Source organism: Chrysemys picta, chromosome 9 (assembly GCF_011386835.1).
Source record: "Chrysemys picta bellii isolate R12L10 chromosome 9, ASM1138683v2, whole genome shotgun sequence".
Lineage (NCBI taxonomy): Eukaryota > Metazoa > Chordata > Testudines > Emydidae > Chrysemys > Chrysemys picta.
In genome coordinates, this window is record NC_088799.1 from 66,005,592 (window position 1) to 66,019,178 (window position 13,587).

A 13,587-nucleotide genomic window follows, 5' to 3' on the forward strand; every position below is an offset into this window, starting at 1 on the left:
TAGGGGGTGGGGTTCTGGAGGGCAGTTAGGAGCAGGGGTCCCAGGAGGGGCTGTCAGGGGACAGGGAGCAGAGGGGTTTAGATGGGTCAGGAGTTCTGGGGGGGGGGCTGTCAGGGGGTGGGGGTAGGGTCCTAGGGGGCCAGTTAGGATGTGGGGAATCTCAGGAGGAGGCAGTCAGGGGACAAGAGGCAGGGAGGGGGTGGAGTCCTGGGGGGCAATCAGGGGACAAGGAGTGGGGGGGAGGGTTGGGGGTTCTGAGGGGGCAGGAAGTGGGAGGGAGTGGAAGGGGCAGGGGCGGGGCTAGGACAGGACGGGGGCGGGGCTAGGGCAGGGGCGGGGCTAGGGTGGGGCTCCTCCCGTCCTCTTTTTTGATTGTTGAAATATGGTAACCCTACCTAACCAGGCCGGGCTTTTAGGTTAAGATGGGGAAGTCCTTTCTCCTCTTTCCCAGCTTCATCCAGAACTGCCCCCTGGAAGAAGGAGCCAGCCCTTTTTACCCCTTGGCCCTGACTGGCTTTTGCCTACTCTGACCCTTCTAGCCATTGGGGGACCGGTTCTCATTGGTTCTAAGCGCACATGATCCTGGGTGGCCTCTCTAGGCAGCTGTTGCCAGTTTAAACTCTCCACTCTTTTCCTCCAGAAGAACATCTTCCAGCATGATGTGCCAAGGCAACAGGGCCTGTGGCGGGGGGCATCAAACTCCTGGTACACCACGTCACAGGCTCCCTATTCCTTCTCCCCGCCTGCACACATAAATGCCACAGAAGGCAGGACTGAGACCACTGTGTCTTGGTGGAGCCTTGCCATACAATACTGTGCTGCTGTTATTTTCCTTCGTAGTGTGTCTAAAGTGAAAATACATTTAATCATTTGCTCAGGCAATCTTTTGAAATCAATGGAAGTTAAGCATGTGCCTAAAGTTAACCACATGTGCTTTGCTGAATCAGGCCTGGATTCTGGGTTCCCGATCATAATTATAGGGAAGTGCAAGAAATAGAGTTAATACCACAGTAATCTAGTTGCAAAGGTAAACCTGAAACTTTTTAATGATGAACCCTGGAGGTAAAAATCTGAAATAGAGAATTAAGAAAGACTAAGAAAGCAATAATCAATTACTTCCGGAAAAACCTATCTAACTCGATCAGTAAGAACAATGTAGAGTTATAGGGTCATATTCAGTCCACTGAAGTCAATGGAGTTGCCCCCTCTTGCCCCAGGTCTGAATTTAACCCTTAAAAAGTAAATGGACAAATGAAAATTAAGGCCCGAAATTTTAGTCACTCCCTTTAAGGCCAATTTGCACTATGAGAGCAATGTAAAGGGGAGAAGTCAGACCTAAGAAAGCAAAATGGGCAAGTATGGGTAAAATGGCCAACAGCCAGCGCTCAGTATTATTGACAGACAATTCTCGAAGCTGTTACTGATATTAATTGTTGCCTACTTGAACAGGACATATTTCTTGTGCCTTTACCTTGTTGATATATGGAAGTAGTGTTCACATCCCAAAGGCCGAGGGTTCTAAAGCAATCTTGACTATTTAAAGGAAAGATGATGTTCCCCAGAGTAATCACATGCACTTTTACCTTTCCAAGAAAGCTGCACAAAAGATTTGTTTTTAGATAAAGAGTCTGTGAATAATTCTCATTTTTCTTTTAAATAAGAAAATACCATAAATAAAGTCCCTTTCCTGTGTGCAGTTTTGGTACCAATTCGATAGCCCCCTTTTCCAACACAGCAAACTTCATCTTATAACAGTCTCATGAGAAGGATCCCTGACCAGGGCCACAGCTAAAGAAGAAGCTGCCATGTCAGACAGACCTAACAGATTTTCTTTTAAGTGCTATAAAAATATAAAGATTTAGCAAAAACCTAATCCTGTGCAAAAAGAGGGTTTTGGTTCCATGATTGCACCATCCAGCAGAGAGATATGAAATTAGGGAGATGGAGAAAAGTTTTACACTCTTCGTTTAGAAGGCTGGATCCAAAGGACCTGCACGCATGATCTCTCACAGGTCACTATTTTGAAATAATTCTGTGGCTTGCATAGCAGCAGCTTCTACAGTGGGAAATTGGCAGAGGTAGTATGTTCAGAGAACCATAGTTATTGATAAGCAACCTATGGATCTCTGTAAAGATAGTAATATGGACTGTACATGAATGTATTTTGATCCATTACTATACATAGCAAATAACTATTTTCGATGCAACATCTTTTTCTTTTTAGGTTGTGTGTTCACTAAAGGAATTCAATGAATACCGGCAGTATCTGACCACCCTCAAGTTAGAGTTTGAAAAAAATTATATGAGAGAACAAGTAAGTTAATTAAAAGTAGTTAAAATTCTGTTTTGTTTCAAAAACAAACACAAAATAGCAGTCAGCTAAAAAAATTACAGTGACTGCAGAGCCTCCCACTGGGGTTTACCCAATCCTGAATTAGAAAGTCAGTGGGACTGTTACCAAAGTTTTGAGAACACACTCTTCTGTGCCTACTATATGGCCTATAAAGCTGATGTCTGAGCATGGTTAGTGAGTCCACTGTTTTTGGCGGCAACCATCTGGGTTGAAAGACAATGGTGTAAGCAGCAATTCAGTTACCGCGAATCATGCTGCAGCACTGCAAGTGTCAACACAGTCGAATTCTTGAGCAATAGTCCATACCACGCATAGAGCAGGCATACGGCACAGGACCAGAGGATGAAGCTGGTGCACCACTAGTGCCTGAGGCCCACTGTGCTTTCCTCTTCGCTTTCTTCTTTTTCAACCACCTCTCTTCAGCCCTGGTTAGTCCCCTGCTAACAACTTGAAATGGGAGGGATCTTAGCAGCTGATTGAGAGACAACATTCTAGGAGTTGATTGTACAGCTGATGTTTTAAGGGTGAAATGCAAAGCTTACAATACTACTGCCATACTCCCCAGTTTCCTCCCAGACATGTCTGATGTGCTCAAAGGCGCAATATAACCCTCAGGGAGCAGGTAACTATTTTCTAAAACAAAGAAATGGAAAAGCTAAAGACCAGACCTCTCAAAAGTCTACACTGTCAAATTTGGCACTTACCGGTGGATCGATGCTGTTGTGATCGATCCACCGGGGTCAATTTAGTGAAGACGATCGCTCTCCCGTTGACTCCGGTACTCAACTGGAATGAGAAGCATAAGGTAAGGTAAGCATAAGGAGAGTTTCTCCCATCGACCCAGTGTGGTGTAGACACCTCAATAAGTTGACCTAAGCTACATTGACTCCAGCTACATTATTCACGTAACTGGCGTTGCGTAACTTAGGTCAACTTGACCCCGTAGTGTAGACGTGAGTGAGTCACTCAAAGAGGGAGTTTCCCTTCTCAGCATGCTGCAGACGTTTTCAAAAAGGGGGTGTAGGTAGCTCCAAACTGCTCCAAATGCTCAGGTGGGGCAAGGAACCCAGGGTGAGGTGGGGTGGGGGGACAGGGAACAAAGGGGCAGGACAAAGCTGTGGTTAAAGGTGTGGTTGCTCATTCCAAAGGGGAACATGCCACAGAATTGCAGTAGCCTACTGTCACCAGGGTTTCCACACCATGGCACCCCCTAGGCCTGGGTAGGCCCCAGCACTCAAGGTGTTCCAGCATGCCAGTCCAAGCTTAAGAGGCTCAGCCCTCCAGCAGAGCCCCAGTTAGTCTTCCCTTTCTGGGGGTTGACAATAAAAGAAGTAAACACAAACAAATCATCCCAGAGATATGGTAAATCTCTCAGAGGGCTTCTGCAAAGCTATGATCCCAACTAGACTCACTGGCTAGCATAAAGAAATGGTCCCATCACAGGTGGACTTGCAACAGGCCTTCCCTCACCAGGCAGCAGGTAGCTAAAGAGTTCTTGCCTTTAGTTAGTCAGTCAGTCAGCTCTCTTTGCTGATCTGCCAGTGATTGAACTGGGTTTCTCCCTTTTAAGCTCCTCTCTCCAAGTCTGACATGTCTCACAGGTGTGGTGGAGCAGGCCCACCTGAGCCACATTAGCTCGTTAACTCTGTTGCCCAGCGTGGAGTTTGTATACCCCATCATACCTACGAACTGCATGTCCCGCCTTTCCATGTCATTTTGGTGTAAAGGGGAGGGTTTGGCCCTCAGCAAATTCTTTTCTGTTAAGTATTTTAAGTTTCAATGCAGAGAGACAGACTGGTGCCTGGTGAAAGCATTTCTAGTAAATCAAGCCCTAAAATCCATTCTTGATTTTCAGAAAATGCTTGAAAAACAAGTGACAAAACTACGGGATCCCATTCTGCTTCCAGAAGGTGCGGACACCTCTCACTTCAGAGAGTGGCTGCTCAGAGAAGAAAGAGAAAATTTACAAGAACGAGAAAGACAGATGAGGAACAGGTATAAGACACATAATAATTTATAATTTGGGAGTGTCTGTGGCGGCCTGCATGGAACTCCTTGCAAGGCTGGGGCCTTATTTTTATTGAGTCTAAATTATGAAAGATCTAAATGTATTAGAATTGTTAATTTACTGGGTATGAATTATGTTAGACATTTGTGAAGTCAATTGTAAATTCTTCAGTTGGCTTAAGCAAACAGAAACTCAGGCAAAGATGATAGCAGGGACTGAGCAGAAAATTGACTGAGTAAGATGACTCCAGCTGATTCTTACCAATGATTTACATTTTCTATTTAAAGATATGTAGACATGATTAATAAAGAACTGGAAAAAATTAAGTGCATCGCGGAAGAAAGACATCTCCTTCAACAGGCTGAGGAAGAGAAAAGGCAACACGAAAAAAAGAAAAAGAAACAACCTATTCTTCATATAAAAATGGAGGAGGTTAGAAACAAGAAATTGAAAGACACTATACAATTTATATATACACAACACACATCTTAATGAGACAATTGACAAATAATTAAAATTGCCAGCAGCCAATGAGTTTACAAGCAAGTCCACAAAGAATTTTAAAAAGTTGATGAATATGGACCCACTCCTGCAAACACTTACGCATGTGCTTTACATCAAGTGTCTGAGCGGTCCCACTGAGGTCAGTAGGGTTGCTGACATGCCTAGTAATAAACATGTGCCTAAGAGTTTACAGGATCCAGGTATATGTAAGTAAAAAAGAACCTGTAAATATTTAAGCCTGATAGGCAGAGTTACATAGCAATACTTTATGGCCCTGATTTCTAGATACTGTTTCCCCTTTAGGCCTGCTTTTTACAGGCTCAAATCCTACCATTAGTTGTGTACCTGACATGAAGTCCTGGCTCCTTTAAGTCAATGGTAAAACTCCCATTGAATTCAATGAGGCAGGATTTCATCCCTGATTTCCAGTCACAAGCAGGTGTTTACAAGACTAAATAGCGGGATCGGTACTTATGACAATTTGTAGGGATAAAGTGAATACAAGTAGAATGTTTCTGGATGCAAAATTCTGACTGCAAGCAGGGAAATTAGGCTGCATTGAAGAGGGGTAACCACAGGGCTTCGTGGTGCAAGTGTCAGAACATGTAGCTTTGCAAGGCAGTGATTCTAAACAGGTCATGGCTGAAAGAAAAGTCATGAAAAATGCTTGTCATTCTGCTATCCCACCAGCCCACTGTCAAGCCAATAATCTTTCTGCCATTTGTAGAATTTAACATGTTGGAAAAATAATTTTATAAGTACCAAATTTATCGCTGTGGTTACATCATTGACTGCAGTGATCTGACACTAGGAATGAATTTGGCCCAAAGTGTTTAAAATATACCAATAATGAACAGAAAATTATTAAATGAAGCCGCAGAAAAGTTGTACGTACAAAATAAAATACACATATAATTATCACCTTTTGGCATGATATGATAAATCTGTGATCCTTAGGAATGGAAGCAAAAAGAGATGTTACTTCTGCTGAAAATTGGAGAGGATGTGAAACGAGAAGCAAGAATTGAGGAACTGCGAAGGAAAAGAAGAGAAGAGAAAGCTAAAAAGGTATATTAAGTAGCTATTTCTTTAAAACTCACATTCCAGAGAAGAGAGAAGCTAATGATTAAGACCATAAGTACAGTATCTAGATAAGTGTACTCAGTAATGCTATCCAAAATAAAAATCTCTTCTAGATTCTGATCATAGTTGTGAATTTTAAGTTTCTTGAGTGGGACACACAGCTCCTCTGGAAATAGTTTGAATTGCTTGTTCTGGTTATGTTTTTAAATAAGGGGAGATTGGAGAATGAGAAGACAAGGTTAAATAAAAGTTTTTATCCAAATAAAAGGAACCATGTGGTGTTAAAATACAAACTTTTTAAAATAATCTAATTAGGACATCCCAGTCCTCCCTTGGATCCCAGTCCTGAAAAGCCAAACACATGATTAACCTCTCACACAGTGAGAAGTTCCACTTACTTCAGCTGTTTAGTGCACCACAGTCACCTCTTGGTTTTCTGTAATTGTCACTGGCAATCCGCAATGGCAGGGATGTCAGGACTTTGTAACCTAAGGGCAATCTTCTTATCTTCTATTTGACACTCGTCAACTAGCTCTCAGATTTCTGTTCTTCTGGGGTCTCTGCTGTGTTCTTTGATGTCCAGAAGGAGGCATTGGTGTATAACACATTTCTTTGTTTCTTTTCTCATAGGAGCATTTTAAGTTTAATTCATTTCCAAGGGTTAGCCTACACTAGAATCGCTACAGTGGTGCAGCCAAACGGATGTAACTGCGCCGCTGTAGTGCTGCTAGTGCAGATGCTCTATGCTGATGAGAGAGAACTCTCTGTTCATAGAATATCAGGGTTGGAAGGGACCTCAGAAGGTCATCTAGTCCAACCCCCTGCTCAGAGCAGGACCAACCCCAACTAAATCATCCCAGCCAGGACTTTGTCAAGCCTGATCTTAAAAACCACTAAGGAAGGAGATTCCACCTCCAAGGTAACCCATTCCAGTGCTTCACCACCCTCCTAGTGAAAAGGTTTTTCCTAATATCCAACCTAAACCTCCCCCACTGCAACTTGAGATCATTACTCCTTGTTCTATCATCTGTTACCACTGAGAACAGTCTAGATCCATCCTCTTTGGAACCCCCTTTCAGGTAGTTGAAAACAGCTATCAAATCCCCCCTCATTCTTCTCTTCTGCAGACTAAACAATCCCAGTTCCCTCAGCTTCTCCTCATATGTCATGTGCTCCAGCCCCCTAATCATTTTTGTTGCCCTCCACTGGACTCTTTCAATGTTTTCCACATCCTTCTTGTAGTGTGGGGCCCAAAACTAGACACAGTACTCCAGATGAGGCCTTACCAATGTCGAATAGAGGGGAACGATCACGTCCCTCGATCTGCTGGCAATGCCCCTACTTATACAGCCCAAAATTACATTAGCCTTCTTGGCAACAAGGGCACACTGTTGACTCATATCCAGCTTCTCATCCACTGTAACCCCTAGGTCCTATTCTGCAGAACTGCTGCCTAGCTATTCGGTCCCTAGTCTGTAGCAGTGCATGGGATTCTTCCATCCTAAGTGCAGGACTCTGCACTTGTCTTTGTTGAACCTCATCTGGTTTCTTTTGACCCAATCCTCTAATTTGTCTAGGTCCCTCTGTATCCTATCCCTACCCTCCAACGTATCTACCACTCCTCCAAGTTTAGTGTCATCTGCAAACTTGTTGAGAGTGCAGTCCACACCATCCTCCAGACCATTAATGAAGGTATTGAACAAAACCGGCCCCAGGACTGACCCTTCGGGCACTCCACTTGATACTGGCTGCCAACTAGACATGGAGCCATTGATCACTACCCGTTGAGCCTGATGATGTAGCCAGCTTTCTATCCACCTTATAGTCCATTCATCCAGCCCATACTTCTTTAACTTGCTGGCAAGAATACTGTGGAAGACCCTATCAAAAGCTATGCTAAAGTCAAGGAATAACACATCCATTGCTTTCCCCTCATCCACAGAGCCAGTTATCTCATCATAGAAGGCAATTAGGTTAGTCAGGCATGACTTGCCCTTGGTGAATCCATGCTGACTATTCCTGATCACTTTCCTCTCCTCTAAGTGCTTCAGAATTGATTCCTTGAGGACCTTCTCCATGATTTTTCCAGGGACTGAGGTGAGGCTAACTGGCCTGTAGTTCCCCGGATCCTCCTTCCCTTTTTTAAAGATGGGCACTATATTAGCCCATCTTTAAAAATTAGCATAATTACTCCACCTCCCTGAGCAGCAGAAGCTATGTCAGGTGGAGACTTCTCCCACCGACATAGCGCTGGCCACACCAACACTTAGGTCGGTGTTACTTACGTCACTCATGGGGGGTGGCTTATTTACACCCCTGAGTGACATAAGTTATACTGAAGTAAGCACTAGTGTGTACAAGCCCCAAAGATTTTTGAATTAACTAGGGTGACCACCTTTCCCGATATTATCAGGACCATCCCGATATTAGGGGCTATGTCTTATATACGCAACTATCCTCCCCCCTCCTCCCACATTTCCCTAAAAAAAGTTTGCTGATTTTTTGCAAGTGCTATCTGGTCACCCTAGAACAGACGTGGGCAAACTACATCCCGCGGGCCAGATCCGGCCCACAGGACCGTCCTGTCCAGCTCCTGAGCTCCCGGCAGGGGAGCCTAGTCCCCGGCCACTCCCCTCCCCCGCTGACTCCCTCCCCTGCAGCCACGCCGCCGTGTGGGCCATGTGCTGGCCCGCTGCTTCCGCTGGACAGCATGGGGAGCAAAGCTGGCTCTGGCCAGGTGTCATGGCTGCGAGCTCCTGCTGCTGGTAAGGAGGCGGGGAAGTCAGGGAGGAGGGGGCGGAAGTTCTGGAGGGGTGGTCAGGGGATGGGGAACAGGGAGGGTTGGGAGTGGGAGTCCTGGGGGGCCTGTCAGGGGGCAGGCATGTGAATAGGGGTCGGGAGGGCAGTCAGGGGACAGGTAGCAGGGGGGAGTGGATAAGGGGGTGAGATCCCGGGGGGGCAGTTAGGGACACGGGATTCCGGGAGGAGGTGGTCAGGGGACGAGGAGCAGAGGGCGGTGGGATAATGGATGGGAATCCCGAGGGGGCTGTCAGGGGGTAGGTGTGTGGATAGGGGTTGGGGCAGTCAGGGGACAGGGGGGTTGGATAGGGAGTGGGGGTCCTGGGAGGGGGCAGTCAGGGGACAAGGAGCAGGGGGGGTTGGATGGGTTGGGCGTTCTGAGGGGGGCAGTCAGGAGGTGGGAAGTGGAAGGGGGCAGATAGAGGGTGGGGGCCAGGCTGTTTGGGGAGGCACAGCCTTCCTTACCCGGCCCTCCATACAGTTGCACAACCCCGATGTGGCCCTCGGGCCAAAAAATTTGCCCATCCCTGCCCTAGAAGGTCACCACAGTATTAATGAGAGTTCCCTCCTTTAAGGCAATTTCTTTTAATATTTCAAAGCTATACACATATTAGAAGCATATATCTTTCAGTATTTCTTTTCCTTCTTATGTCATACAGTTCCTATCATTTTCAGAATGCAACAACCATTCAAACAGAAATACCAACAAAATTACATCATCTACATTTCACTTCAGAGCTTTCAGGGGTACAATAGAATAAGAGACATCAAATTAAAGGAACAAGACAGTTTATCTACAGGTAGAGACTATCTGATTCAGAAAGGTGGAGAAAAGTAGTTTCCATCCTGTATTGAAAGAAAATGTGGTTTAGATCTGGGGGGCACCAGTAAGTTTGACTTAATTAACCTTCAATTTCTTTGGTCTAAACAACAAGCTATTTCTAACCAGTTTTAAAGTAACAATTCCCAATCTCAGCTCTGTAACTAACTTGATTAACTCTAAATACACAATAGACACCCATAAGAAAACATACCTACAGGCTTGTTTAATCTTTGGAACTAATTTTTAGAATGAGACAGAGAAAGGAACTCCAACCATATATAAATTAATATGAGATTCTTGACACAGTGACTAACAAACATTCCAGTTTCTGTTCCACTGAGAATTCAGACTCTGATTTCAACCTATCTAGGTTTTTTTATAAACTGTATGTCCCACATGCTGATATTGGAGTTAGCCTTCTATTGTCCAAGTCTCTAAGCGGAGTTAGCATTGGATGGGCACTGTGGGGAGCTAAAAAAAAAAAAAAAAAAATTATATACATTTTTTTGTTGTATCATTAATTAATGTGACAGATAACAGATTTTTAATTTAAAAACTAGATGGGGCTGTAGGTACACTTCTACCCTGATATAACGCGACCCGATATAACATGAATTCAGATATAACGCGGTAAAGCAGTGCTCCGGGGGGTGGGGGCGGAGCTGCGCACTCCAGAGTATCAAAGCAAGTTCGATACAATGCTGTTTCACCTATAACACAGTAAGATTTTTTGGCTCCCGAGGACAGCGTTATAATCAGGGTAGAGGTGTATTAAAATTTGTTAATACGTTCAAGGACCATTTGGCGTCTATACATATCACAATGATAACTAATAGATTGATAAAATATTATAAAAGTTTGAACAGAAACTTTTATCAAAATATCATTGCACTAATGAACATTTTTTTGCTCTATGCAACGACAATCTTGTGTTAAATACCTCTAACATTTTTCTTAAAATATTGTAGAAACGAACAGTGCTAGAGAAAAAAATGGCATACCACTTGAGAAAATTGCAGGAGCATGCTTATCAAAGGGTAGAATTTGAAAATCATGTAAAGTGCCTGAATAAGCTGTTATCTGAAGACCCAAAGATTAAAAATCAAGGTATATATTAACATAATATAATATGGACAGTATTTAGAACTGCTTTTTGCCTCTGCCTTGTCTCCTAGATCTGCAAATATGGTTACTTTACTATCACTTCTAAAATGTCACCTTTCTCTGGAGTTTCTTGCAAAGGAATTCCTGAATTAGTGGAAAGAATTGAAGAGTGACTGGAGCTACTGCTCCTCTTACGAGTTCCCAACCCTGCACGAGGGGAGTAAAAGCAGGTAGTCCAGTAAATGCTGTTTTCTAGAAGATTCCTACCCCGTGCACTAGGGACATGTTTATGCCAAAGGTGTAGGACATACATACAGTCAGCTGGGAGAACATGGGTAAGATAAACATTTTATTTCAAAGAGACAAATGAAGTAAAGGACAAAATGACACATGAAGTATTGTAAATGGCATAAACTGAGAAGTGGTGTGGTGGAAGCAAACCTTTATTGCTACTCAGTTATGAAGGTCTACATAACTTGCACCTGGCTCCTCTATTTGTCAGGAGTATGTTTCTGACCAAAAAAACCCCTCTTTTTAGCATTCCCCATAATCTCACATCCTCTATAGAACAAGACCTTTGTAGTTATTTATTGATGGGTTTGTTTCCCCCCCTCCCCCAGGAGATGGTGCAACGAGTCTCTCCTGGCACCCTTCACTTCTTAACAAAAAGGAAATTTCAAAGTCATCACTCTCTTCAGTAACATCTCAACCTACCTCTGATGCGGTCATGAGCAAGACCAGAGGCTCCTTAAAGGTAGGAAGCCACCTCCCAGACAGGTCTCAAACATAAAATTAAAGCTCACATCATGTTGAAGTATGTAGACATGTTTCATATCTAAAAGATATGTTGTTTATTCATAGATTCAGAATGAAAGGCCAGTAGGGATACAATCATCTAGACGGACCTCCTGTGTATCACAGGATATTAAACTTCACAAGTTACCTCTGTTTTGGACTCAATAGCTTCTTTTTGATTACAGCATAACTTGAACGTGACTAAAGCATATCTTCCAAAAAGATATCCAGTCCTGATTTTCAGACATCAACAGATTGAGATTCCAACACATCCTTGGTGGTTGTTCCAATGATTAATTACTCTCACTGTTTAAAATTTGTGCCTAATTTCTAATTTGAATTTGTCTGGCTTCAGCTTCCAGCCATTAGTTCTTGTGACACCTTTCTCTGATAGATTAAAGAGCCCAATATTACATGTTTTTTCCCTGAAGATACTTATGCCTTAATCAAGTCACATTTCAATCTTTTTTGATAAGTGAAACATATTGAACTCTTTAAATCTCTCATTGGAAGGCATTTTCTCCAGTCAAATAATTTGTGGCTTTTTGCTTCACCCTTTCATATTTTTCAAGATTCTTTTTAAAACATGGACAGCAGAACTGGATGCAGTAATCCAGTATCAATCTTATCAATGCCATATATGGAGGAAAAAATTACCTCTTTACTCCTACTCACTACGCCCCAGTTTATACATCCAAGGATCGCATTAGCCCTTTTTGCCACAGCATTGCACTGGGATTTCATATTGAATTGATTGTCCGCTATGACCTCTAAATCATAGAACTATGGAGTTAGAAGGGACCACCCAAGGGTCATCTAGTCTAACCCCGGCCAAGATGCAGGACTTGTTGTGTCTAAACCATTCAAGACAGATGGCTCGCCAGTCTCTTTTTGAAAACCTCCAGCAAAGGAGCCTCCACAACCTCCTTAGGCAGTCTGTTACATTGTCCTACTGTTCGGAAGTTTTTCCTAGATTTAATCTAAATCTGTTTTGCTGTAGTTTGAACCAGTTGCCTCTTGTCCTGCCCTCTGTGACAAGATTTCATTATCTTTTTTCTGACAGCCTGTCAAGTATTTGAAGACAGCTTTCATGTTCCACCTTAATCTCCTCTTTTCCAAACTAAACATACCCAGTTCCTTCAGCCTTTGGTCATATGGCCTGCCTTCCAGCCCTTTAATCATCTTTGTTACTCATCTCTGGATCCTTTCCAGTTTCTCTACTTTCTTTCTAGACATTGGTGACCAAAATTGGACATCATACTCCAGCTTGGGCCTAACCAGCACCGAGTAGAAGGGTATTATCACCTCCCATGACTTGTATGCTATGCATCTCTGTTAATGCAACCTAAAATTGCATTTGCTTTTTTTGCAACAGCATTGCATTGTTGAGGTTGTGATCTACCACAACTCCCAGATCCTTCTCAGTAGTGCTGCTGCCAAGCCAGTTATCCCCCATTCTGTATTTGTGCATTTGGTTTTTCTTCCCTAAGTGTAGCACCTTACATTTGTCTTTGTTAAATTTCATTTTGTGGTCTATAGTCCAGTGCTCCCATTTATCAAGATCCCTTTGAATTTTAGCTCTGTCCTCCATCGGGTTGGTCACCCCCTAGCTTTGTGTCATCCGAAAATTTGATCAGTATGCTCTCTCTTCCTGTATCCAGGTAATTAATAAAGATGGTAAACAACACTGGACCCAGAACAGATCCCTGTGGAATCCCACTTGAGACCTCCTTCAAATCTGACATCATTCCATTATTAGTTACTCTTTGTTTGCAGTTGTTGAAAATCCTTTTCAGAGTCACTGATTTTCAGGGTATGGAGTACCCCTATTCTGTAGGTATAGACTGCATTCCTTGTTCCTAGATGTATGTTCGCATTTGGCTGTATTAAAACACATTTTGTTTAAATGGGTTCAAGTTACTAAGTGATCCAGATCACTCAATGTCACTGTCCTCTCCTCGTTATTTACAACTTCACCAATTTTTGGGTCATCCACAAATTTTTATCAGCACTGATTTTATATTTTCTTCCAGATGGTGGATGATGTTGAACAGCATAGGGCCCAGTTCCCATTGCTGTGAAACCCTACTAGAAATACCCCATTCCGTGATGTTTCCC

The 13,587-nt window shown here is 43.3% G+C and overlaps 1 protein-coding gene across 2 annotated transcripts in view; it reads left to right on the forward strand.

The window, feature by feature from the left end:
- Positions 1-13,587, forward strand: part of LOC101941434 (fibrous sheath-interacting protein 2-like) — a 75,922-nt gene that overhangs the window by 13,838 nt on the left and 48,497 nt on the right. For both annotated transcript variants that reach the window (XM_065556481.1, XM_065556480.1), the window contains 6 exons: positions 2,225-2,314; positions 4,209-4,348; positions 4,649-4,793; positions 5,823-5,933; positions 10,539-10,677; positions 11,295-11,428. In XM_065556481.1, the coding sequence (XP_065412553.1) occupies positions 2,225-2,314; positions 4,209-4,348; positions 4,649-4,793; positions 5,823-5,933; positions 10,539-10,677; positions 11,295-11,428 (759 nt within the window). The remainder of the gene's footprint in view (positions 1-2,224; positions 2,315-4,208; positions 4,349-4,648; positions 4,794-5,822; positions 5,934-10,538; positions 10,678-11,294; positions 11,429-13,587) is intronic.